This window comes from Arachis hypogaea, chromosome 14, assembly GCF_003086295.3.
Source record: "Arachis hypogaea cultivar Tifrunner chromosome 14, arahy.Tifrunner.gnm2.J5K5, whole genome shotgun sequence".
In the NCBI taxonomy this organism is placed as follows: Eukaryota; Viridiplantae; Streptophyta; class Magnoliopsida; order Fabales; family Fabaceae; genus Arachis; species Arachis hypogaea.
Window position 1 is genome coordinate 1,551,237 of NC_092049.1, and position 27,876 is coordinate 1,579,112.

Below are 27,876 nucleotides of genomic sequence, written 5' to 3' on the forward strand. Positions count from 1 at the left end.
CAGATAAGAAAATCAACAACAACGTATATTTCATCATAAATCATTCTAATGATATAGTGCCTGTCACACTATCATTCCAAGAATATAGTGCCTGGCACACTTTCCACATCCAACAAGTTCATTCACCTCAAATTATCACAATTTCTCATCTCAATTCAATTCCACTTTCAATTATAAATTCTCAACATTCGAAAGATATAGTGACACACTTTCATTCAACATCCAACTAGCTCGTAATAACCATCTTGAGTTTCTCATTTCATAGATCTTTCTCCCTTTTCACTCTACCAGACTCATCCTCAGTACACCCTAAACGACGTCGTCCCTTACATCCAGCATGGCAATAGCCGTGCCACTTCAGCATTCCAATTTGATGACTTATGTTGGAAATAGACTTGGAAGACTATTATACAGTTCAAATTTTAATCTGAAGATCCAAAATAGGGCAATTGAAACTTAGGAGTGGAATTAGTGGGATTTAGTCCCGAAATTAAGCTTTTGAAGGAGATATAATTAAAGATTATCCTCCAAAGCTTGTCTCTAGGTTGACCCAAACTTTGAGCTGTTTCTTTCGGTGCCACTATGTCTGAAAACTGAATGCACTACTTCTACAAGATGTCATTGAAGACTATAGTAACCTCTCCCCTTTCAGGGATCGCTCTTTTGGTTCTTCTCGCTGCTCTCCTTCTCACATTCTCCCCCAAATTCTACACTCCCCAGGTTTGGATTCTGGATTTCCGAGATTTCTATCCGTGCTTTGTTCAATTTTGACTCTTCATTTTTTGTCTGGTAGAGGTTGTTCAGTGCTGAAGAACTTGCTTTATTCAACGGAACTGACGAACGGTTGCCAATCCTTCTAGGAATTCTCGGGTATTACTCTCTGTTTTCTATCTCATAGTTCTAAAAAATTAGGGTTTCTTTGACTGGCGTTGTCACTCGTAATTTATTGAAGTAGTGAGCTACCTATATGTTTTGCACCGTGTTGAGTCTGCTCGTTAATTCGTGATTAGATTGCTTACTCTTATATTTATTATTATGTTTTTTTCTTTTGTTGGAAATAGATCTGTGTTTGATGTAACCAAAGGAAAATCTCATTATGGTGCAGGAGGGGGCTACAATCATTTTGCTGGAAGGCATGTTTCTTTGTTGATCTTAGAATTGTATGAAATATTTCATTTGAGGGTGTGTTTTTGTGAGACTTGGTTTGAATTTTGGAGAGAAAGAAAACGGTTTGAAGAGTCACATGGATTCACAACCACATTCTTTTAAACTCCTCTTTTCTCCCTTTCCCTCTTGCTCTAACTAGAGTCTCATAAACACATCCCCAATTTCTCGATTACTCATATTGACAGTGTTTTCTCTTCAACTTGATTAAAACAGGGATGCTTCTCGTGCATTTGTATCTGGAAACTTCACAGGTAGTAGAGTTATGTGGGTTGTTGTTTTCTAATGACTAAATAATGCATTGTCAAAATTGCATTGTTATTCCTTTTTTGTTTGTGGCAATGGCAAGGAATTCTTTACTTCTGGAGCTTTTTTATGCTTTTTTCCTCCTTCATTATGTTTTCTATTCTTTTAATCCTAATGTTTAGGCTAAGTGTCTCAGTTGTTGTGTCATAAGATTGGGTGCGTAAGTTTTAGACTGATTCACACACCATTTACTTATTGTTTTGTTCTGAGAAATTGAATAACTAGAAGTTGGTGACTATTAAAGATGGTGTATGTATTGATAAGGCTTTTATTGATCTGGTTTGTATGATTGTATTAGACATGTAGGTGGAATGTATTTTCAGACACCAATGATAACTTCGCAATTACATATTGAAAGACATTTAATCTTTCACTTTAAATAATCTTTTGCTTGGAAAGTCCACTCTGAGATATTGGTCATAATTATTTTGTCCATGCAAAGTCGTATGTGATCAAGTAGTATTACAATTTTTTTCCTTGTTGAAACATGTTAGAAAGATTTGAGTGGTATTAGAGTGGGGTTACCACTGTTTTCACCTCAAAGATTTTGCAAAATTACTATCTAATATTTACATATTGAACTAGAAAATTGTTTTTCCTGCAAGAAAGCTGGTGACATTGGCACAACCAAATATTATGTAAGCTGCATGTAGGGTGATAAAACTTATTTCAAATGTTAGGGGGTAAAATTGAATCAAATTAAACGTTCGGGTATTTTTGAAATTTTTAGAAAACTTTGCGACAAAAGATATGCTTTACCAAAAAATAAAATTTCCAAATTATCCAAACCGAAATAACTTTTCTTGATCAAACATTCTGTTTTAGTTTCTGTGTTATATTTAGTTGTGATTTTGCAATATTTGATATGGTCTTATTGGTTCAAAATGTTGATGATCTACTACTTTCCAACATATATATATATATATATATATATATATATATATATATATATATATATATATATATATATATATATATATATATATATATATATGGGAAGAGTCTTTCGAATATCTCTCATGTTCATATTGTCTTAAATTGCACTTATGTATTCTGATAATAAAATAAAAGATACTAGATAACTAAACAGAATCAGTTTTGTTCTTGAACACTTTGGTTTTCTTCTTTCTCTATTTTTAATCATCAGATTTTACATTTGTTTGCTTAACCATGGACTTTCTTTATACTTTCTTTTTAGGTAACTTTTGGTAAGTAAAATAATGTTCTTTTGCTTATGAGTTGTGATTGTATCTTATATTAATTTATATTTGAACAACCTTGAAGCTCATCTAATTCTTTTTTCAATAATAATGAGAATTTTATTAAAGAGAAACAATAAATAAGTGAGTAGAAGAAGGAAAGGAATGCTTGAAAATTGAAAGAGAATTAAATGAAGAGTGAACACTCAAACTACTCCTTCAAAGATATATATGCATCAGCTTATTCCTTGAAATATTTTGAGACATTACTTTGGTCCCTTAATATTTAAAAATGATTGATCAATTAAGTGCCTCTAAGGTGTAACTAGACATGAATTTGTCCTTAAATTGATGCCTTTTCTTTATCATGAAAGAGTGAAAGACTAAACTGATCTAAAAAATATTCTTTGAAGGATTACTATGGTTGTGTTGTACCAAATCTCTTCCTCCAGTGCTGCTCCTGAAAAAAAAAAAGAAAAGAAAAGAGAGAAGGGGGGGGGGGGGTTATTAGATAGTTTTTAAATGTCTTTTAATTCTTTATCTTCCTTTCTGTTGGTCATGCAGGAGATGGACTAACTGACTCATTGCGTGGTCTCTCAAGCACTGAGGTAGTTTCTTTTGTTCTTATTAACTTTATTCTCTTAGAGATTAAAAGAATTTTCCATGTGCATTTGATTTTAGAATATTTCTCTAGTTCCTAGTATATTTAACTTGAATCATAGAAAGAATTGCTGATATTTTAACTTCTACTTTTATTTCAATCTCAAATTTATATCTTTTGGCTTAATTAGAACACCTGGAGCTTACAACTCTCATCTAGAAAGTGTGCCTAGGAGATTGGAGAAATATAATAGGACAATAGTATGGTTCTAATATAATGGCAGGCGCAGATGTTTGTAACAACCGGTATCAAGTGAAGGTAAAATTATAGTAAAATAATTGCTGAAACTACAGGATATGAAGTACAACCAGAGTGGTTTTACCCTCCTTCATGTATTAGTACAAAATAAAGAGAAGAAAGAGTAATAGTGCCAGCGTTTTGAGAGGCCTGATTCTCTCTCCCAGTGTGAGTCTAATTCCCAGCAATTTTGATTATTCCCGTCCGCATTCTCCCACATCTTATATACCCCCACCCCAGCACCTCTAACAACTTATGAGTGTCACACACCCTCCCCTGCAACGTATACAATTCCCTCTGTCCCACATGCCACTCTTTTACCTTTTCTTTTTTTTTTTCCTTTTTTTTAAAAAAAAAAAAAGAAAAGAGGAATTTCATTAAGACGAGGAGAAACAATTCGGGATTTAACGACTATGGTCAATATGATTTGCTGCTTTTCTGTTCCCAATCTGTTTCTTGTACTAGAAGAATTCTCAGTTCCACAAAGATTTTGCTTGTTTACTACTTCGGTACCAAACAAACCTAGTTAGTGGGAACTGATCTAAGTTTGCAGGACACACCCAACATCCATTAGAGATACTAAACAAATTGTTCCATAAAATCACAGCCATAGGACAATGCAAAAATAGATGTGAAATTTGATTCTTATTTTCCCCACACATCAAGGGAGATAGTCCTATGTGGCCTTCGAACCCGCAACATGTAATTGGCATTAATTCTATTAAGCACAACTGTCCATATAAAAGATTTGATTTAGCGGGAGGGAGCTTTAGACTTCCAAGTTGGCTAGTCTACATGGAAACAGATTGTATTTAAGATTTTTGTGTTAGAAATTGAAAAAAGGATTTACAATTGAAACTTCCATGGGAGTCAAGAGACCATATCCTTTTGTAAGGGTTAGAAGAGAAAGGAAAATCATCAAGGAGACCTAAGTGTATCAAAAGGGCAGCAGATTCCCTGTCATTTAGATTATAATTTCCTTGCATATACAATGCATTGAGGTCTCACCTTACCTTGGGTAACTCCTATAGTACGATTTACATCAGCATTTACTTTAGTGTTACAAGGTGTAACATAGTTGAACTCCATAAATACACTTTGTGTTTTCATGAGCATGAGTTTTCTAATTTTCCAAGTTAAGAGGGTATATAGATTTGAATATGTATTATTTTTTACCTTAGCTTGCTTCTTAAAAATCCTGGACCTCCAACTTTTAACCTTCTTAGGCCTCAAGATTGAAACACCTCCAACTTTTAATCTTCTTAGGCCTCTCAAGATTGAAACATTTTCAGTTGGGCTGCTCATATGATGTATCATACTGTCAAGATTGCTGATGAAAATTAGTTTCAATAGAAATCTAGTGATTTAAATAGTTGATAAGTCTCTTGGTTACATACCGTATTCTAAGCATCTACATCAATCTTCTTGTTCTTTTCTTCATGTTTCATACTCTTGTCTAATTTAAAACTGTCCTGATTTATTTGAATTTGTCATATGCAAATGTAATATCAAGGACTCATGTATTAAACTGTGGATGGCAGGTAAAGAGCGTTGTTGAATGGAGGGATTTCTACTTCAAAACTTATAAGTGAGTTTTCATTCTACAAAACCTATAGTCTCTTAATCAGAAAGAAGTTACTCATAAAATAATACTGTATTATGTTAGGGACTTGGGTATTATGGGGTCTCAAAGTCCCACATCCGGGTAGTATGGGATGCTTGATTTTCTATTTAAGAAGAGTGGTTCTTCCCCCTTAACAGCTAGCTTTTAAGGTGTGGTTTCCCACTTTCCTTAGATACCTAACAATGGTATCAGAGCTTTGGTTGTCGGCACCATGGAAAGGGCTACCTGTAGGCTGGATTAATGTGAATATCGAATATTGGTAGCCGATAGCAAAGTGGCTACCGCTGGGTCAGTGTTGATAGAGTGAAGTCGCCATGGATGTCAGCTCTCCAAGGTTGGTGTATTGTTATGGACTTGGGTATTATGGGGTTCCCAAAGTCTTACATCGGATAGTGTGGGATGCTTGACGTTGTATTTAAGGAGAGTGGTTCTTCCCACTTAACAACTAGCTTTTAAGGTGTGGTTTTCCACTTTCCTTAGATACTTAACATATTACAAGTTATACTTTGTGTAATATAGACTGGGATTTAACCTTCGAATTTCTTAATTCACATCCATCCTTTTATTTTATTTTATTTGTGGAAACCTGTTTTTTATGCATGTGAATGGTCAATCTTAGTCTATAGGTATTAGGCTTCTTCATTTTTGGCAGTCCCCTTTTGGTTTTATTTGATTCTACTAAGTTCTCTGCCAATGCAACAAAGAAAATTTAAATCTTGAAAACTTAAGAGTTGATTTTCTGTAAGTCCTTTGATTTCCAAATCTCGTAAATCATCTGAAGTTCCTGCTCTCTCTCTCTCTCTCTCTCTCTCTCTCTCAAGATGCCACTCAAGCCACATCTTTAGTTTGTCTATTAAGGCACAGTGGATTAATATCAGATGATTTGTTTCATACAATTTCATAGTCCTAGCAATGTGCTGTTGCTGCAGGCTTGCCTGTATGGCCTCTGTTATGGTAATCAGTGTTTCATGGGCCATTCTATAAGCATGGAGATGAAGCAGCTTTTCTGCTGCTCTTTTGCTTTTTATTTCTTAATATAATAGCTTCTAGAAAATAGCTGTACTATTTCATGTGCATGGGTAAGGAAAGTATTTTATAATTTTAGGCCATTTTGGTAACGTGCTTCAGGGGGAAAAACAAAAGCAATTAAGTTGGTACCACCTGAAACCTTTTTTTGTTTATCAAAATGTCATTGTTATGTTACAGTTTCAGTGATGAATTTATTAATGAGATCTTAAATTTGGACTATAATTCTGATAAAGGACCATCAATTGGAAATAATTTTTCTTCTGTTAGAGTTGTTGTAATTTTTCCAGAATCTTTTTTTGTTTAATTGAAATGCAATGTTATTACCGTAGAAGAGAAAAGTACTAAAGATGATAAAGCATCCTCATAAAATGCAGAAATCAAATAGACCACGTAGCAATGCATGGCAATCCCTTTTTATGTCGGATAAAAGAACACCACTAAAATAAACCATGAGCTGAGCACTAGCGGGATGTCAAAGACACCCTAAAAGCTTGCATATATACCTGTTGTAATAATCTTTTTATGCCTTCATTAATATAAGGTGTTCTGGCATTGTCTAGTGGAACAAGGCCTAGTTTTTATATTAATATCTTCGTTGCGTGAATTTAATATCATTCATTTATTTATTTATTAGTTATTTGTGGCTATCCCTATCATCCATTTTGCAGCTTATGTCTTGGCATAAGGAAATATATGTTTTATGCTACTGTTGCTTCTCTATCTCACAGCATATTGCCAGAATGTTTACTTGACTCTTCATTCATGCTTCTATAGGTATGTTGGCAAGCTAGTAGGTCGATACTATGATGGCCAAGGGAATCCAACCAAATATATGAAAGGGGTTGAAGCAAAGGCTGCCAGAGGTGCACAGCTTCTAGACAAGCAGAAGATTGAAGAAGCTAAATTACCTTCGTGCAATTCAAGATGGAGCCAAGATGAGGGTGGCGAGGTATCAAGTGCTGTCATTATTTTAGATGAATAACTGAGTTACTTTTATTAATTGACATTTCGTCTCCCAAAACCAATTGCATTCATATAGGGGGTGAGCCATGGTTACTTGATTTCTTTTTTATTTGTTCAGTTTTTCGACCAAACACCATTCTTCAGCAAATCAAAATAGTTTATTGCTGCTCCAAAAGGAAAAATAAATGAGAGAATCTACTCAATCTAGTGAAAATTGCAAGGTGAATTCTATAGTGCCTATAACTTGATGTCTAACTTTTGCCTAACTTACTTTTTATGGCAAATTTTGAATATTTAATAATTATTTACTTCTATACTTTTAAAATTAAATATTGATTTTTAACCTTTTTTGATAAGTTAGACAAACACTTTTAGGCACCATAGCAATCACCAAATTGCAATAATCTTAATTAAGTAGGTTGAAAAAATTGTGTATAAATGACATGTATTCTTCTATCAAATAGACAAGTGTTGAGAGGTAGAATTAAACCTAAACAGAGCACACATGAGGCGGTCAAGAGAGATTAAGTGTGAATGGTGTCTTTACAGACCTGATACATGATAGGGTTCAATATTTTATGGTTTTATAAATAACTCTTGATGTAGTCCTACACCAATAGGAAATTCTTCTACCACACTATCTTGAGTCTTCTCATTAGTTGTAAGTTGTAACCCCATTTTCCATGTCTTTAATTGCATCACTGTACTAGAGTGCAGTTGATTGTTATATTATCCTTCTTTTATTATCATAATAAATAAACAAGGCTTTGTGAAGGTGAAAAAAAAAAAGGCTATTTTGTTCTTGTTTGACTCAACTGCAGTGTGCACTTCTTTGTTACGAATTGAAGCTTTCAATATACAACTTATCATGTACCAGTGACTATGAAAAGGAAGCACTTACCACCTGCTCTTTGGTTGTATGAAATATTTCGTACAACTTACACTAAACTTTTTTCTGTGTCAACTTTTTTTTTCTGGTGGAAACATCTAATTATGACATGGCTCTTGATATCATAATTGAATGGTATGACACAGCAGGTTTTTATGTATGTTTGAAAAAGGATAGCTGTTCTAACTGGGATTAAGCTTCTATAAATTTGTTTTGCTTCACAATGGGTTGGGACAAAAATAGATTTGTTGCTAGTGAAATCATCGACATATTTTATTATTTTTCGAGTTAAACTATCCATTGCTAACATAGATTGTTTAGAAGTTATGACACAAATTTCCTCTTTTGGTCAGGTATGGTGTGACGTTGGCCACCCTAGGATGGTCCAGAGGCCACTAGAAATCGCTTTGACAGGAAAGATGAGTAAGCGCTGTGCTTGCTTTGAAGAATCTCAGTTGAACCAACCGGGTTTGGAGGTATATGAAGGATGTGATTACCATGCCAATAGGTGCAAAGTTTAAAGAAGAATCTATCGCCAATAGACGAATACTTTGGACATATTTGTGCTTGAATATCATCGATAAAATCTTAATATATTGAAGTGTTGATTGATAGTCAAGTTTAGAAGAGTACAATTTAATCCAACAGGTATAGAACATATGCATCACACAGTATATATTTTGTCTTTTAAGTTTTCAAAAAATTCTAAACATACCTCTATAATGTTTAGTTTATTGTAATCTTATCCTTAAAATATTTCATTAGTTCTAATTTTATCCCTACCATCAAAATCAATTAAATGGTTAACAATCCAATTTATTTTCAACTTTTTCATTCTCCTCTTTTTTTTCTTAGTTATAGGAAAATAGTATGTGAAATTGTTGTTGATTGTAGAAATCAAATTGACAAGAATGCAAATTGATAAGTTTACTATGATCATGTTTTGCAACGTGCAATTATTAAACTGCAAATAAAAACACCACCTGATTGAAGATTAAATTATAATAACGAATATGCAAGTTTCATTTCCATAATGATAATAATGTCATAGTAGCACTTGTTACATTCACCAACATTGATATCTATTGTATATCATCATTACACAAAACACTGAAACCCTTTAAAATAGAACTACCTAATCAAATCCAAACTTAAACACTTTAAACAGATTCACTAGAATGTACCCTAAATGTGACTTATATATAAATCTATTCCAAACATAGTCATCAAAATGAACTTTAGTTCAACACAAGTAAGTATTACAAAACATAAAGCACCTCAATTCTTTTTCCTTGGAGATATGAATTTCGGGATGGGAACAAACTTCATGAGCTCTGCCAATTTTATTGTTGTCCCAGACCTTGTTCTTTGCATTGGGTGTATATTTGCAGAGTTTGGGAGTTGAGTTGCTCTTCTTTTAGGAGGCAATTTCTTTGACCGGGTAGGTTAGAGTGAAACAGATGGAGGAACTTGCAAAATATTTTGTTAGTTCTGCTAGAAAATGTAAAAGCAAGATTATTTATTGCTTTGAAAATGAGTTGGGAACTCTTATATCTTCATTAATCACTTGGTTGTGAATAATTAGGTTGAGTGAGTTCAACCTCTGAAGCTGCAATATCGTCTCTAGTACTGTTTGTAGCATCATTTCTAGGGGCATTAGCAGCATCATTTCCAGTATTGTTAGCAGTAGCATTATTATTTTCATCAGGGGCAGTATTAGCAATATCACCAGTATTTGTAATGGGTTTATTAATTAAAAATGCAGAACAGAGCACATTGGTTGCAAGGGTTCCATGATTAACCTCTGTGTGAACAATAATGTTCTGTGCATGTGGTTTCTTCAATCTTGCCAAATCTCACAAGTTAGCAGGAATTTCCAAAACGACTGTAAGGAGCTCCTTTTAGTTTCACAGTAACACATTACAGAGAATGAAGAAGACGAAGTGTCAAGGTTTTCTTGGTGTTTTGAAACTTATGAACGCCATAGTGAAAAGAACGGGAGTTTTAACCCCCAAGCAAACTGAAACAACGTCGTTTTCATTGGGTTTGGACGCGAAACCAACCCAACGACATCTTAGCTATGTCCAGCGTGTTAGGTAAATATGTTAGATAAGCATTTTGGTGACGGAGATCATTGTAGGGCCAATCGGAATCCACTAATGCTAATTTGAGGGTTCTAATTAGGGCCAATAAAATTGTAAAAGTCAAATTGAGTATCGGACCAAATTTCAGGGTGAAATTAAGATTTAACTCTATTTTTGTCGATAATATAATTTAAAAGTATTTTTATGAATGAAAAAATACTTTTGGTGCATTTTTGGTAGGGGTGGCAATATGCACCATACCTGTGGGTACCCAACCCGACCGACCCGCACCTTATATAAGTATATGTTATATACTTATATAAAAATGTGTTTAAAGTGTATGTTAAATCAAAGACTTCTCACTAAATACAAAAAATGCTTAGTCACTAAACGAAGATTATTATTTGATAAGCTAATATTTTTTTTACATAAAGGTCAGTTCTATTTTAAATTAGAGTAAAGTATCGTTTTTGTCTTCAACGTTTGGCATAAGTCTCAAAGTTGTCCCTAATGTTTCAATCGTCCTATTTTAGTCCTAACGTTTCAGAATTGACTCAATGTTGTCTTGCCGTTAGGGATCCGTTAACAGAATTAACGGCGGGACAAAATTGAGACGATTTTGAAACATTAGGGACTTAAATAGAACCAAAACATTGGGGACAAAAACGATACATAGAAATAAATTTTAATTTTATCCTTTAATAATATCAATTTTTTTACTGTACATAGTATTCAATTATTTTTTAATCATCTGTAAGTAAATTACGCTTAATCACATTACTATTTTCATTCTAATAAATTTTTTTATATTTTTATATTAACTTATTAGAATGAAAGTAGTAATGTGATTAAGCTTAATTTACTTACAGATGATTAAAAAATAATTGAATACTATGTACAGTAAAAAAATTGATAGTATTGAAGGATAAAACTAAAATTTATTTCTATGTATCGTTTTTGTCCCAAACGTTTTCGTCCTAGTCCCTAACATTTCAAAATCATCTCAATTTTGTCCCGCTATCAATTAGGACAACATTCAGTTAATTTTAAAACGTTAGGTACTTAAATAGAACGATTGAGACGTCAGAATAATTTTGGAACTTACCCTAAACGTTGGGAACAAAAATAATACTTTACTCTTTAAATTATCAAGTTATAGAATAATGTTACATTTTTTTTAACTCGCACTTAGGATCGGATATTCACGGTTAAAAACAAATAAGGTTAGAATTGGAATATTCTCAACTGCAAATTAAGTAGAGTTGAGTTTAATAAAAATCTCAACCGCAGGTATCAAGGTTAGGATTGCCTCAAAATCCTAACCTTTGTATCCATCGTAACACCCCTAATTTTTGGTGATTTATTTTTTTTATAATAAAAAAATCCTCCCGTTTTGGTTGTGGAAGTACAAGGAAAAGTAAAAAACAATAACCCTAAGCCACTAATTCGCCATTCATCCACAAATCGCAATTCCTATCTGCTGCTCTGGTGGCGCTGGTGCCGCCGCCGGTGCCCTCTGTTCCGCTCGCTCCGATCAGGTCTGCTCAGTCTTCTCTTTATTGGAAAAAAAAAAAAAATCCTTTTTGTGCTACTTAGCCTTTAAATTTTATTGTTGAACCTTGAACAATGCTGATGCTGTTTGATCAATATGTTGCTTCTGCTGCTTCTAATGACTGTTATTGTCATTACTTCCCTAACCTCTCTTCTTGCTTTCTTCATTTCATTCTCATTTTTCTTCTTCTACGCGTCTTTTTCCCTCTTTTTCTATATGCAGTACACTTAAGACCGCCGCTGATTCCTGAACTTGCGCTGGAGAGGAAAGAAACACTTTAGTGGAGGGCTCGCTGGTGTTTATGAAGGTAGTTAGGGTTCAATTCCATCACCAAATTAGACCATTGATTTCAATTCCATAGTTTTTAGTAGAATTGAATTCTCATGTGCTTTCCAAACGCCCTGTTAGCATAACCTGGCTTCCTTGCTTTGTAGTACTCTAGAAGTGGAAAGCCGAAACTATGGAAAAAGAAGAAGGGGGAGTGAAGCAAAGAATGGTTATGTCTGATGAAGAGGAGAAAAGTCGTCGTTTGAAGCTTGAAGAAGCTCTTGAAATCCAGTCCCTTAGGCGCATCATTAGTGCATACCTCAAGTATGACCTATTATTATTATTGTTCTTGTTGTTCTTGTTCTTGCTCTTGCTCTTATTGTTATTGTTATTGTTATTGTTATTGCTATTGTTATTCTTGTTGTGACTGTTACCTTTAAATATGATTTCTTTCCTCTCCAATACATTGATGCTGTCGAAGTGTAAACCCCTATTTGGCACTCTAAAGATTCTACTTTTGTGTGGGGGAGGTGAAGTTTATCTAGCTTTTATGATCTTTGGGGGCGACATGAGTGCTTTTCTTTTATTCATGGACTATTTTGTTGGAACTTGAATTGTTTACGTGTCAAAATGGCTGTTTACCCTTCTTAGAATGTCTCAAAAGGAAATAAAGGTCTCTTTCGATGGCTGTTTTATTTTTGTTTTCGCTTGTTGTGGTGAAATATAACTCTCCCTAAAACATGATTGTAGTGACATAATTTTATTAAGATATAATATTTAATCGATTGAAATGATTAGTATTAACTGCTTATATTCAAGACGGATCACTTTTGCTGTTTCCAGTTTGGGCAAGGTTTCTTTGTTCGAATGATTCTTTTTATTTTTTTTTACTTGTATTCTATTACTTCTGTTGTACTTGGTGATTTTTTTCCTTTTTATTTTTGAACATCAGCATAAATTTTCAGTTTATAATTTGAAAATGTGCAAATGCACCTATATTCATAAGTATGAAATGCCTTTGAAATTCTGTTGCTTTCATTTGTTCATATTATTGTTATACTTGTTGTAATTTATTTATTTACTGTATGTTTATTAGCTTTAAAATTAATTGTGTCTCTAACACTATCATCTAACTCGTTGAAAGAACACTCAAGGTATCTACATTTCTTTCATTGACTTTGCGTGCAGCTATCCTGATGCTGCAGAGGAGGATGTTAGTCGATATGAGAGATCTTTCAGAAAGCTTCCGCCTGCCCATAAGGTATTAGTTTCTCGGTTCCCATTCCCTAGCACACATGCTATGAACACTGGCACAATTCTAATGCCTTGTAATAGTTCCTTTGCTGTTCATTTGTTGCTGTATGATTTTCCTGAAAGTGTCTGTTCATTCTTGTAACCCCTTGCTTTCTACCACCTCTTCTTGTGTCTGTAGGCTTTGTTATCTCATTATCCTCAAAAGTTTCAAAGATTGCGACGGTACATTTTGTTTACTCTCTGCTTTTTTACTCTCTCTCCTCTCTCTCTCTCTAGGAGTAATAGCAGCTGGATGGAATGATTAGAGCCTTTGAACTTTTTTCTACATACTTCTTTGTTATGTGATTTTCTTTCTTTTCACTCTCAGAAATAAATTCTGTACAATTTGATCATTTTAGCTTTTGAAAACAAAATAAAAGTTCTGTTTTAAGCATTTAGCTTATCTTGGTCAGCTTATGCCAAAGCATGTTTGGTTTAAATTAATAAAATAAAGTATATACAGATGCACACATACCTTAAAATCCTTCCATAACTGTCAAACCTTGAATCAGTTGACCAAATTTTGAATCATGAATTGTGGTATATGGGTGCTTTTGTATGGTAAGATTCAAAAGCATCATAAAATGCCTAAATAAAAAAGAATTACATAGCTTTCTATAAAAAAAAAAGATGCTTTAACAAAAAGAAAATGCTTAAAAGGTGCAAAAAGTAATTAAGTTTTAGTATATGATTGATGAAATAGTAAAGTACTAAATTGATGCATACGCTAATACCCAAATACTATCATAAGCCACTTCCATGTTGTAAACTCATAAAAGGTCATATTTAATTTTAAATGGTCATATCCAATTCAAAAATGAGAAAAATGCTGGCAAGCAGAGTCAGGGTTTAAGGAATAGAAGAGATTATGCAGCAGCAGGGCAGGGAACAAAAGAGGCAAGTAGGAGAACATGAAGAATTGTCTGTTTTTATTGGAGAATTAGAAATTTTACCGGCATACTTTATAGTGGAGGGAGAAACCTAGAGAGAACTTTATTGTAAGAATTGAGAATTTGATTTTGATAGAAAAAATATATTTCAGTAGAATAAAAGAGAATAACAAAGGAGGATAAACAATCCTTGCACAAAAAGCTTAGCTCTGAAACATGCAACAATGCATGTCAATCCCTTTGAATATCAGCTGAAGATACCCAATTAAACAAACCATGTGTTGAGGATCAAAGGGACGTAAAAAAGGAAATCGTTGAAAAGGAATCTTTGGAATTCCTGGAATTACTTTACATCGATATGCACTAGAGCCTTACAAAAACTCCGGACTTCCATAGAATCTTTGCACTTTTATGTTAGCCAACGCCTTTGAACTTAATGAGAAGAACTTGCTGTAATTTCATAGGGCAAAGCCATGATTCCTTTAAGATACCAAAAAAGCCAATTCACATAGAGGTGCAGATCTTGCCACAGGATGATGCATAATAATTTCTATTATCCTCCTCCTCATCTTGATGGAATGCCCCCTGAAGGCAACCCCTGTTAGGATTGAGAACTTCTATTCTGTTGTCTACAGTGGAACTTTGGGTTTTGAGTGATAGAATGGAGACTAAGACTAGGGACTTGCGTTTTAGAGAACCAATATGGTTTCTGGAAGTTTAATAAAGGAACCAATTTGATTTTAGCTGAATATAGATCTTATGGAAAAGTAGGGAATAAACAGCAAAACTAGAGATGTCAAAGAAGGACTGGAATCCCAAAATTTCCCCTTAAACAAAAGTAAAATAGGTATATGGAAGTTTGGCAACAGGTATGCTAGCACTGCCGTGGATGTTATAATTGAATATCATAATACTGCTAGTTAGTCGACAGTTATTTCATACAAAATAATGAAGAGATAGCGGGAGATGTTAACCATAGCATTTGTGCTTGGTGGATAAAATGGAGGTATGAAAGGTTCCTTTAAAGGTTAATGTAACCTTTTATTGTGCAATAATTAAGACTAGTGATACTTTACGGAACTAAATACTAAATGAAGTGCCAACATTAAAAAGTTTTGCAGAAAAGGAAATGTTGTCTTCAAGGAGTGGTCATACATGAAATGATAAGATTAAATGTATGAATTCAGAGGAAGTAAGAGCGGCACTTACTAAAGGAAAAAATGGTAGACTTGTGTCTATGATGGTTTGAACTTGTTAATTGAAGGCAACAGAAGCCTCAAGGATATTGACTAGGTGAAGGACAATCCAACAATAAGGATTTTAAAATGACAAATAAAGACTCTTAATAGTCTCAAGACCCATTTCAATGGTTCTGTAGTTAACTAGTGCCTTTGAAGAAGTTAATTTGGCAAAAGATAATAACATCATTTGATCTCCACAGCTGGTCTCATTTAATGACAAAAGTTAATTGGCACCTTTGAAGATGTGAACTTTGCCAAACAATAAAATCATTTGATCCGCTGATCTAACCAAATGGGTGATAGAGTTTGAGAAAGAAAGGGAGGAGGGGGGAGAAGAGTGAGACAAGAGAAGAAAGAGTTGATATTACTGAGTTCAAGCACAGTTCTGTTCTTATATAGATGGCAGAATAGCTTATTCAGTAAGTTAGTTCAAAGGAGTAGAAGAGACCTGTCATCCTTAAGTTAGTTGTAAGATCTATCCTAGCTGGCACCTTTAACTGTCTAACAAATCCACTTAATTGTTTTTGCCACTTCTAGACTCTTACTTGGTCACTCTTCAACTCACATTGTTATGCCCCTTGAAATTGGGCTCGTTGCAGGCTTGGAATACTGTTACAGCTAGCTTAGGTCTAATCTCTAAGAACCTTGCTTTAGACACTGCTTTAGTGGGTATATCTGTTGGTTGCTCGAGTTTATGTGTGCCATCAACAACTTTTCTTCTCGGACTCTTTCTCTTAGAAAAAGATTCAACTCCATATGTTTGGTCCTCGAGTGCAAGACTGGAGTGTGAACAAGCATAATCTCACTCAAGTTATCATAGTATACTACTGGTCTTGCACCAGCAGTGGGAACCTTTAGTTCAATGCATAAGGACTGAACCCAAATTAGTTCAGCTGTGAGATCCACAATGCTCCTATATTTTGCTTTCACACAAGACATGTGATCATCAACATCCGCTGTGCAGTTTACATCAGAGTGTCCCTTGAGGTTGAGGAACTTTGGTGTTGCTGCCTGCCTAAGTGTGATCCCAAGTTCCAAGGTTCCAGCCAAACAACGAAAAATCCTCTTAACAACCTTCTAGTGGCACTCCTTAGGTGTAAGCATGAATTGACGTGCTTTGTTGACATTGAATGAAATTTCTGGACATGTAATAGTGGCATACTACAGTGCTCCTACCACGGACTTGTACGGGATGGATCAGAAATTGAATCATAATCATTGTTTTTGTGGGACAGTTTGAGGCCAAAAGCCATGGCTAGTGTTTGAGTCTGGTGTAGGTACATCTTGTGACTGAGGGTGATGTTGTAGTGGATTGTGACTTAAGAAAGATGTTTGGGGTTGGGAGGAGACCACGAGTCATAGACCTAGTGATGGGTCTATCTCCTGGAGTTGTAAGTGAGTGAAGGAGGGCTATATGGGTTATGTACATGTAGTTGAGGCTGTAGAAGATAGTGGAGAGTGTGTTGCAGGGATTTTGTGTGTGTAGGGGTGGGTAACAGTGGAGGCTGCTGAATAGGTGAATCAGGTGGAGTAATAGTGATGTTTTTTGAGGATAAAGATGCACGAGTGTGCTATGGAGAATGCTGTGCAGTGTGAGGAGAATTATGATGCAGATTTGAGTGTGCAAATGCCACTCGAGATGATTTTAGTGACATGTGGAGGTTGATACAATGAAGCATGAGGGAGAGTATTAGATGATGCATGATGTTGAGGGGTGGTCACTGCAGTGATTGCATTTTGGGAAGGTAATGAAGTGAGTAGCTATATATGGAGTGTGTGGCAGGGTGTTTGAGGGAGAAGCCACTAGATGCTCCTTATAAGGAAACCTGGTCTCATGAAACTTGTCATCCTTATAATTGAAGAGCTTGCCTTGGTTGTCTTAACACCTAAACCCTTTGTGTGATTGACTATAACCCAAAATGATGCATTCAAATGAGTGAAATACGAACTTATTTTTATTGTTATTGTAGGGTCCTAAGAATGGAAGACATGCAAAGCCAAACACTCTAAATTGTACCACCTCGCAAATGGTTAGAATATGTACAGTGATGAAGGTGGAATTCTGTTTATAGTGTCTGTGACAGTGACCACTGCCTCTTCCCAAAACGAGAGAGGCATGGATGCATTTTCTAAGAGTGTTAAAGCTGTTTCTACCAAGTGTCCCTGTTTTATTTCAACAACACCATTTTTATTGTGGGTGTGAGGACATTAGCCTATGATTTATTCCTTCTTATTGAAAGTATTTGGAAAATGCTCTATATTCAAACCCCCCTCCCTAAATTAGACTGTACAACTTTTATTTAGTTTCTAAGAATAGTTGTGCCAAAGCTTTAAATTGCAAAAAGGCTGCGAATGCTTCTAATTTAGTTTTAAGAAAATAGGTCCAACTGAATCTTGAGTACGCATCAATAAAAGCAATATAATACTTGTATCCATTATTAGAAGTGATAAGGGATGGTCCCGAAAGATTAGTAAACACCAATTCTAAAGAGGGGAGGCAATGTGCCTTGCCAAGACAACACGTAGAGCAGTGTTCAGTTGCATTTTTATTCATGAATGGAATCTTACAAGTCTTTAATACATGTGAAACCACTTTGTTGGGTCTTGGGTGCATCCACCAGTCTATGGTGCCATATGCTAAATGTGTTGCAATCTAAACTAGAATAGAAAGCATGTTTTTGGAATTTTTGATTTGTTGAAAGATTATCTTGTTGCTGATGATGTTGCAACTGGGAACTCCTGAATCTGTATAAGCCATCTCTGCCTGCTACCCATTGGAGAAGAGAGCTCTAGTGGCATGAGATTTAACTAAACAGTCGTAAGGCCAGACCTAAAAAACAATTATTGTCTAACACAAATTTGCTAACACTTAATAAGTTCTTTGTAATTTCTGGAACGAACAAAAGATTGTTTAGTTTGAGTGGCTGTTTAAAGGATGTTATGATAGATCTACCAGTGTTAAGATAGACAAACCTTGTTCATTACGCACACAGAGTTAGTCAGATCCATTATAGGGTGATGCTTGCATGAGGTTTGAGAATTCAGGAGCGACATGTGAGGTCCCTCCATAATCTGGATACCAGGTTGAGTCTATCACTGATTTAGGTGTTGCGGCAGAGGCAGAGAAGTGTGAAATCGATGGTGCAGGAGTCCTGGTAGGGGCAACTAAGGCATTTGGAGGGAGCTGTGATGAGTGAAATGTAGGTGCAGGTGTATATGCATGAGGTGCAGAGTTGTGAGACATAGCAGAATAAGGAGAATGAGAAATACTTGAGTGGTTAGCAACGTAGTTGGGAGATTTAGAAGATAGTTGGCATACAGTGATGGAGGTAGAGGTGTACACTGAAACACCTGATCAAACCTATGTTAGCAGTTGAAACTCGTATGACTTGGCTTGTTGCATGGCTGACAGATTGTGGAAGATAGTTGGCATACGGTGGTGGAGGTAGAGGTGTACGCTGAAACACCTGATCGAACCTATGTTAGCAGTTGAAACTCGTATGACTTGGCTTGTTGCATGGCTGACAGATTGTGGAACTGCGACCTGAACGACCACTTTGTCCCGGGCCACCATGGCCAACAGATCTCTACCAACACGGTGACCACCACATCCGCCTCTGAAACCTGTGTTGGTCTGAGACGCAAAACATGCCCAAAGCACTCGTGCAAAGAACTTCATTTTCAATTTAGGTCGAGCTTCGTGAGTCATCAGATGCACCTCCACTTGAAGCACAGAGTATGGCTTAGGCCTGGTGTTTATGGAGGTGACCAATGCATTGTATTCACTTCCTTGCCTAGCGAGGATGATAGCAATGTGTTCCACTCCCGATAGAGGCCAAGGTGTTCACGATGGCTTAAGTGCGGAGGAGATATTCATTCAGAGGTTGCGAAGTGTTTGCTATTGTGCTCAACTCTACCTTCAGTTGTTGCACCCGAGCTTGTGTGCAGCAAGTTTCAACTGCACTTGCCACGACCCACAAGCACTCACATCACAGTCAACAAGTGTGAACACCAATTCGGTCATTGTCGACATCAACCATGTGAGGAGCGTCTGGTCTTTCTCCTCCCAGAGCTCATACTCGTTGGAGACAGTTGTTGAGAGCATCCTCCGGCGACATAAATTTCAGAGGATGGACTGATGGAGAGCGCACCGATCAATGAGACTGAAGAGCCGATAGGACTTGATGATGCCATGAGTAGAAAGTTCTGATCATCGAGTCAGAGAGAGATACTTGGGAGAGGACGCGGAAGAGGAGGAGGAGGAGGCTGTCTTTGGATCCTCCTCCAATGCTGGGGGGCGACAAATTTCTCAGCGGAGGCGTTGGAGGAGGATCCATGCTATGCAATCTGAGGCTTTAGTTGTTTTGTTATTAAATGGTCGTTTGCTGTTGCTCATAAGTGATTTTACTTGCCATATAATAATTTTACTTGCAAAGAAAATTAGTGGTCATGGATGTGATTATATTGACCACTAGTTGTCCATATGTTATTTAATACTGTAGAGGCCAAGTTTTAAACTCTAAAGTTACTGAAGTATTATATTTTCTATGCCGTCTAATGGTGCAGGTGTATTGCAGTAAATTCTCATTTCATATTCGGCATGCTTCAGGTCATAACTCACTCCTGTAGATTGTATTTTTCTGTTATTATAATGTTTGATATTGGTAAAATGAACTCTTTCAGGCCTTTGAACCCCCTCTTGATATGAGCGGGGACATAGACTTAAGCAGAGATGCACATCCTGAGCATGGTCAAAGGGATCATTTTGTCTCTGAAGGGATTAATGCTTGTCCATGTGAGTCTGCTCCATTGAGAATAACATGTTCTGTATCTGGTCAACATGCTTGTGCAGAAGGTATCAATGATACACGTAGATCATCGGCACCGGTGCATGCCAATGAGGTTCTGCAGCATTTGACTCCATGACCCCTTTTGATTCAGTAGATAAGAATTGTGATTTTTCCTTGGTTCCTATCATTGTTTTTTTCATTTAGAAATTTGACTCTGTAGATAACAACAGGAAGTGGACATTGAGAGTCACCATAATTCAAATACTGGGACCAATCTTCCAAGCTTGATACATAATGGAGAGATCCGTGAATATGGTGGAGCAGCCATCACCGATTCCAATAACAATGTCAGTCCTCTTTCCTGTTTTACATTTGCAGTTCCCCAATCCTCTTTTTTTAAGAATTTCTGGGTTGGTTTTATGCTGTGCCAAGCTCATTGATGGCAACAAAAAGCTTTTTGATATTTTTCATAGTAATTGTCAAGTGAAAACTTCAATTTATTTCTGGCAATATCTTCCTGCACTTTGCTTTTATTCTCCTGATAATTGGTGCTGACCAGCAACATCTTTTTTTTTTTAATTTTAAAAAAAGTACTATTAATATTTTGTATTGACCAGTGAATGTATATGTTGTGCTATACTTGAATTTTCTCATCCTTTTATTTCTGCTTTATGTCAGATCTCTTCTTCATGTCAACAATGGTTAGAGCCATCTTTGCAACTGAATGTTCCTTTAGTTGATGTTGATAAGGTACATTTATTTTTCAGCTCTTTTTTGTTCTTGTTATCTGTTTAATGCTAGGAATTAGGATAGTGCTAAGTTTTGGATTTTAGTTGGTTGAAGTATGTCTTTTTCTTTTCTTTTTTGTGATTTTACTGGCCTGACAATGGAGATGGACAATGCATTGTTGAATTTGTCAATATTAGAAGTCCAATGTTGTTTGAGAATACAACCATGATAGTCTTTATAAATGCTTGGCGATCCGCATCCCTTTATATAGCTTTTGTAGTTGATTTAGGGACATCTAATTCTAATATAGTATTAGACCTTTTGCTGTTTGTTAGTTCGGCCACCGATCTGCAAATGTCAATCCTGTAAACTTCACTTTTCAAATGTCTAGTTGAAGGCATAACGGGTGATTATAAGTTCCACAATGCTTAGGTGAGTTAGGGCCGCTCAATTCTGATAGTCATTTAAAAATTTGTTGTTGGCATGCTGTTGTATCACTCCACACGTGGCCTTGGCCAATCTTTTCTGTTTCTCTTTCCATGTTTTCTATCTTAGACCATCTTTGTCTCCCCCTTCTTGGCTGCTGCAATGGAGACTTCCAACACCTTGTTCTAATATGACACAGGAAATGGATCTGTTTTGCCTTCATTTTCTCTATCCTTTCTACAGAATTTGATCCACAGATTTGTCATCAACTGAGTGCTGGTACCCCAAAGTTCATTATAGAAGTGAATCACTATCCATAGGCAGAAGTTGAGTAATTTTGAAACCACTGCTTCTCAAACAGTGAGAATGACAAAATGAGTTTTGATGTTATGCAGCTTAACATTTTCCTGTTGCTTCCATCGACAATTTGTTCTGGACTCGAGGGAATCTGTAATTGTATGAAACAATGAACCAATAATTATCAAATAAAATGATGCTATTCTCTAAGATCATTGAAAAATAAAAAAGATAAGTGCATGGTCAATGTACTCTTAACTTTGAATTCTTCACACTAGTTAAGTTTGAGAACTGAAATGCCTGCTATCAGACTAATATCCTGAATGATAATTGTTACCAAATTTGGATGAAAATGAAATTATGTGTGCACTTTGTAATGTCACTTTTCAGAAGTTCTTTTACATTTTCTTCATTGTGACTATAAAATGATGCTTGTCAGCCTGTCTCCTCATCATTTAATATGGAACATACATTCTCGAAAGAAATAAATGGGGTTTGTCTCTAAATCACTACACGACCTGGAAAACTTCGGTGCTTTAATTTTCATGATCAGTCTATATCCTGCTGCATACCATATTGTATGATTTTTACATTTCTCCTTCTGGATGCTTTTTATTTTGCAACTTTTTAGCATGGCAATATTGATGATTCTAATTTTGGGTTTACTGCTTTTTCCTCAGGTGCGATGTATAATTAGGAACATAGTTAGGGACTGGGCTGCTGAGGTACTTCTTGTTTAGTTCTGACTTCTCCTTGCTTTTTAGATATTCTATTTTTGCTATCGTATGAAAAGTTTGATTTGCTAGTTTAAACAGTGCAATCTGAAACATTGTGTTATTTCCACCACTGCTGAGTGGTGTCATATCAATAACTGAAGGATGCATGCATGATACTGTGTGAACTTAATTAGAAACAATGAAATGAGCACATTCTCTAAGCTTCACTCGTCATTTCCCTCATGCTATTTTGGTTGTTGATTCCCCACGTCCATTACCTTTTTGCCCGCCGTGAACCCATTACTTGGCAGTTTGCTAAGAGCTACTCACTTATGTTTTCTGATATGTATCTTATTAGGGTAAGAAAGAACGTGATCAGTGTTACAAGCCAATTCTTGAAGAACTTAATCGCCTGTTCCCTAATCGCTGTAAAGAGAGGTAGAGATTAACACTGTTAACACTAGCAGAAAGTCCTTATTTGGGTGTAGTATTGCTCAATTTGTGTACTAAAAGCATTCAATTTCTCAAACAGTCCACCTGCTTGCTTAGTTCCTGGTGCTGGACTCGGTCGGCTGGCTCTGGAGATTTCATGTTTAGGTTTGTGTATTGTCAGGGTTACATAGAAATATGTTTTAGATATCATCATTATAATAGATATTTCGTATTATGTTGCAGGATTTGTCAGCCAGGGAAATGAATTTTCATACTACATGATGATATGCTCAAGTTTCATTCTTAATCAGTAAGGACAATGAATTGTCTCTTTGTTGTCAGTCTTACTAATGATAAAACTAATCACCTGTTTTTGAGTCAAAGTAATGACTGGTGTTCTGATTTTGAGTTTCCTCTTTTTCTTAAGTTCTCAAACTGTTGATGAGTGGACAATATACCCTTGGATTCACAGTAATTGCAATTCAGTGTCAGATAACGACCAACTTCGTCCTGTTTCCTTACCTGATATTCATCCAGCCAGGTATGTACTTGTATAAGAGAAAAAAGCCAAAAATAACTACAAATATTCGAAACTTACAAATCCATGAATTATATTATATGTACAATTTCCAACACCACATGCTGGAGCACATTACATAATCCAAGCTTGCAAAAGATATGCAATGTTGTTAGGAATCAGATTTAAGGCTCTGTTTGGGTTCACTCCCACCCATACTCGTAGTATTGCAAAAATAGCAATACTAACTACACTGATTTCACATATACAAGGTTCCCTTGATCATTTGAATTAACAGATTCAGTAATAACTTCATTGGAAAAACCTTTATCTTACGCAGTGCACAGTATCGATCAATATGAATATTTTTGTGTTCTCATGAAAATAGGTTACTCAAATACCTACTTGATTATCACAATATAGCTTCATTTTCTGAGTATCTGCAAACCACTCATGAATTTCGTTAGGCGAAGTAAACCTCCTAGTAGTTGTAACCATTTTTCAGTATCATGTGCTGAATTTCTCCAAACTTTTAATAAACTTTTCAGTGTCTAGGGAAAGGTGGCATCTAAAAAGTGTAATGTTATGTAAGTAGCCTAATTTGATAAAAGCATTAGTGCTGATACCATGGCTTGATCCCATGGCCTTGACGTCAAAGACTTTTTTCCCCTCTTGTTCATGTATGTATGTATGTATGTATGTATGTATGTATGTGTGTCTCCTAACATTGTTGGTTGCAACTATGGAAGCAGTGCAGGAATTACTGAAGGCTTTTCCATGTGTGGAGGTGACTTTGTTGAAGTTTATAGTGATTCAAGCCAAGTAGGTAGGAGAGATTATCTTTAGCTATATATATTTTCTATCTAAAATCACATATCTATGGCTCTAGCAGGGTAAAATTCATTTTTCTGCTCAATCCTAAATGTAAACTTTATTGTTCAACATTTTGTCAAATTAGGTGTTATGGCAGGATTTGGATAAATGATTCCTGACTTCTTACCAACTTAACTTGAGTAGAGAACGAGCTGCTATAGATGCTTGAGAGTCTGAACTGATGGCTTCTAATCTTACTACAAATGAAAATATGGTCTTGGCACAAGTTTTTCAGTGTACATGTCCATATCAATCTGAGTAATGTCCTCAACAAGAGCCTTGCTTACTATCTGGAGCAATATCCCTCTTAGAACAATAGAACATCTCAAATTCTCAAATCAAACTACTAACCTTCCTTACCGTGGTCGCCATATTTAATAACTATGAATTTACATCATCATCCTCATGCAATTTAACTTAGGGTATGTTTAGTTGGGGGCTAAAAGTGGGGGTCAATTTTACCTAACTGAACTACATGTGTAATTTTATATTTTTGGATAATGTTAAACTTTATGTTACTGATTTTTAACTCTAATATATTTCCCCATCTAAATAGAATAACGTAGAGAACTATTTATAGTTGCCCGTAATAACTTGGAAATTTTTATCAAATAATAACAATAATAATTACTACCGAGTTACTATGTCAATTTTTAGACACAAACAACAAAATGGAAAGGAAATTATTCAATGATATGTGTAACATGTATTTTTATCTTGATAAAATGAACATTATAATTCTTTCGTATCTAATTATCTGTACTGAATGACATTCAACATCATAACACTCTTTGCTTTTTGCAATTTCTAATGAGACTTACATGGCCAAACAGGTGCATGGGATGCAGTTGTCACTTGTTTCTTTATTGACACTGCTCACAATATAGTGGAGTACATCGAAATAATTTCACAAATTTTGAAAGACGGAGGAGTAAGTTCCTTTATCCAAAATTCCTTGCATCTCTCTTCTTTCTTATCCTTCAATTGATAAACTTGTTGCATTTCACATGTTGTATTGTCCATCATGCTATTGCTGGCTGACATCGACACAATGACAGGTTTGGATAAATTTTGGCCCTCTACTTTATCACTTCGCTGATATGTATGGGCAAGAAGATGTAAGGTTCTTTTTCTTTCGGCACACAGCATTGTATCTTATTATCTGGTGTTTTGTCTTACACTGAAATTTGTCTGTAGGAGATGTCCATTGAATTGAGTTTAGAAGATGTTAAAAGGGTTGCATTGCATTATGGATTTGAATTTGAGGTAATATAATCTGATTTGGATAATGATCGCTTATGTTTATTGTTGTAACTAATCATATTTGCTTTTTCTAAATACAGAAAGAAACAACCATAGAGACAACCTACACCACAAATCCTAGATCAATGATGCAAGTAAGCTTCAAATCTTCTCTACTCCAAGCCATATGTTTTCTTTCTTTCTTTCCATAATCTTGTGCTATGGGGATGATCTTGTTAAATACCTTTATGCATTTCTCATTAGTTCATGGCTGTTTATAATAGGATTTGTGTCAAGTTGGAAATTCTGAGACGCTTAATAGAGGTTTAGATGTTCATATTTATTTTTTATAATATGGATAGTAAATTCGCAACGTTTCAGGTAATAATATACTTCGATCATCCATAAATTTGGTACTAAAATAGACAAAACTAATGGGGCTTGTTTGACAAATTAATGAATAACTAGGGTGAGACCCGCCCGATGCGCGGAGAGGTAAATTAATTATATTATATAGTGTATTATAATAAGTGTTATATTATTTAGAGATTGATTAGATAATATGTAAACTAATCTTAAATTTAAATTTTTATATTAAAAATATTTTGTAGAATATTTATTTGATTTGTATAATTTTATATAATTATTCAACTAAAATATATAAATTAAAATATAGTTTATATTTTAAAAATTTAAATTCATTTATTTTTAAAAAAGGCATAGACCTTTTATATTAGAGTTGTACAAAATCATATCTTCATTTGTTGCTTCCATTTTTACATTTGCTTTAGTTGTCATATTTTGTCTTCTCATATAGTGTTATTTGGATTGCAAATAGTTAAAAAAAAAAAATTTAAAAATGAATGAGAATCAGAAACATAAAAAATATAAATGAGTTTTATAATAATGATATATTTGAATATATTTAGTAAGGAGATGGGTCGAATTTGAACTTACTTGGGTTTAGAAAAATGAATGAGAATGAAAAATACAAAAAATGTAAATATAAAATTGTGAATTAAATTTATAATCATTATAAATTTGAATGTATTTAGTAAGAAAATGTGACAAATTTAAACTTGCTTGAAGGAGTTTTCGCTAATTGGTATGAGATTAAGAAATAAAGAATTTTTATAATTATTGTTATTATGACACTTTTAATGTATATTTATTGTATTTAATTAGTACTTTATGTTTTAATTGAATAATAATAGATAAGAATTTTTTCTATTATATTTTTTTAAATCTTTTACTAATAGATGATTGGTTGATTTTCAAGTTTTGCCAACTGTCAAGTAAGCAAAATTGCTGACATGGCATCGTTACAAGGGGAAATATGGCTTAAAAACACAATATAGAGAATTTAGATATCAATTTTTATATAATAAGAATAGATGTATATGGATGTTATTCAATGACATCAAACAAAAAATTTATGCATTTTTTTTTAATAAACCATTGGATATAGCAAATATCTTTTGTTAGAATTTGCTGAGTTTTATAATCCTGTTTTGCAGAACCGTTACTTCGCTGCATTTTGGACGATGAGAAAAAAATCTGGAGCGCATCAGCAAGTGCCTTGATAATTGGAGCATAATTTATGCAGTATAATTAAGTTAAACAGTTTGTTAGGCTGCTCTTTTTTGATGGAGTGGAGAGTATTCTTGTATTGATGGAACCTTAGCAACTAATTTGCCATCATTGAAAGCTTATACGCATTTACTAGAAGTAAAAGTTGCACATACCCATAATGTGTGTTTTTGACAATAAGATGCGTGTAGAATAATATATCCATTGATACCATACAATATAATAAAAACACTTACTTTGGTTTCAATTGTACTTCCCTTCAGTTCCACCAGCTTAAGAATTCACAGAACATGCGTTACTGCTTTCATCGTGAGCCGTGTATGGTTTTTGACATGTCGGCCGATATCTATCATGGAACTGCTGTTCCATGTGACCAGTGGTCAATTTATTCAGTTTGATCGAGTTTGACCAATTTAATAGTCTGAATAGTATGTAATCTTGACCCGACTGGTAAGGGACTAATTTACCAGTTTTTAACCAAACCGGCCAGTCCAGTCTGGATTTAATAACAATGCTTTTACCTGTATCTTTGCTTCTCCCCTATTCCTCATTGTTCGTGTCTTCTTCCCCTTCCTCTTCTGATTTATCACTTGACAATAAGAAGCCGTTCTCCTCTTCCACCTCCATCGGGTTCTTCACATGATGCACAAGGTGTACCCTCTCTTCCGTGCTTGCCAGGAGCTATAGTTCATTGTGAACCGTGTATGATTTTTGACATGTAGGCTGATATTATGGATCTGCTGATCCATGTGACCAGCGTTTAATTGATCAGATTTTATCGAATTTGACCGGTTTAGTAGTCTAAATGGTATGTAATTTTAATCAGACCGGTAAGAGATCCAATACACCAATTTTTTGACCAAAC

General features: G+C 35.0%; 2 protein-coding genes across 2 annotated transcripts; both read left to right on the forward strand.

Annotated features, from left to right (window-relative positions):
- Positions 1–202: 202 nt before the first annotated feature.
- LOC112740876 (membrane-associated progesterone-binding protein 4) lies at positions 203–8,898 on the forward strand. The gene is made up of 8 exons (XM_025789563.2): positions 203–720; positions 794–870; positions 1,062–1,133; positions 1,381–1,418; positions 3,234–3,277; positions 5,109–5,155; positions 6,995–7,169; positions 8,426–8,898. Exons 1-8 carry the CDS (start codon positions 598–600, stop codon positions 8,591–8,593), a joined length of 744 nt encoding a protein of 247 aa, XP_025645348.1. The 5' UTR covers positions 203–597; the 3' UTR covers positions 8,594–8,898.
- Positions 8,899–11,438: 2,540 nt separating this feature from the next.
- On the forward strand, positions 11,439–27,258 carry LOC112740878 (uncharacterized). Its single transcript, XM_025789564.3, has 20 exons — positions 11,439–11,694; positions 11,931–12,015; positions 12,143–12,299; positions 13,164–13,236; positions 13,408–13,451; positions 19,966–20,008; positions 20,083–20,301; positions 20,420–20,536; positions 20,868–20,939; positions 22,322–22,366; positions 22,716–22,795; positions 22,890–22,954; positions 23,033–23,099; positions 23,217–23,330; positions 24,059–24,132; positions 25,013–25,110; positions 25,238–25,297; positions 25,377–25,445; positions 25,523–25,576; positions 26,939–27,258. The coding sequence occupies exons 3-20, from the start codon at positions 12,169–12,171 to the stop codon at positions 27,002–27,004; spliced, it is 1,491 nt and encodes a 496-aa protein (XP_025645349.1). The 5' UTR covers positions 11,439–11,694; positions 11,931–12,015; positions 12,143–12,168; the 3' UTR covers positions 27,005–27,258.
- The last annotated feature ends 618 nt before the right edge of the window (positions 27,259–27,876 follow it).

Coding starts and splice junctions, on each gene's coding strand:
- LOC112740876 (XM_025789563.2), top strand. CDS start 598: ATGCACTACTTCTACAAGATGTCATTGAAGACTATAGTAACCTCTCCC. Junction 871..1,061: donor ATCCTTCTAGGAATTCTCGG/GTATTACTCTCT, acceptor TGTTGGAAATAG/ATCTGTGTTTGATGTAACCA. Junction 1,134..1,380: donor TACAATCATTTTGCTGGAAG/GCATGTTTCTTT, acceptor TGATTAAAACAG/GGATGCTTCTCGTGCATTTG.
- LOC112740878 (XM_025789564.3), top strand. CDS start 12,169: ATGGAAAAAGAAGAAGGGGGAGTGAAGCAAAGAATGGTTATGTCTGAT. Junction 20,009..20,082: donor TCATATTCGGCATGCTTCAG/GTCATAACTCAC, acceptor GAACTCTTTCAG/GCCTTTGAACCCCCTCTTGA. Junction 20,302..20,419: donor CACCGGTGCATGCCAATGAG/GTTCTGCAGCAT, acceptor AGATAACAACAG/GAAGTGGACATTGAGAGTCA.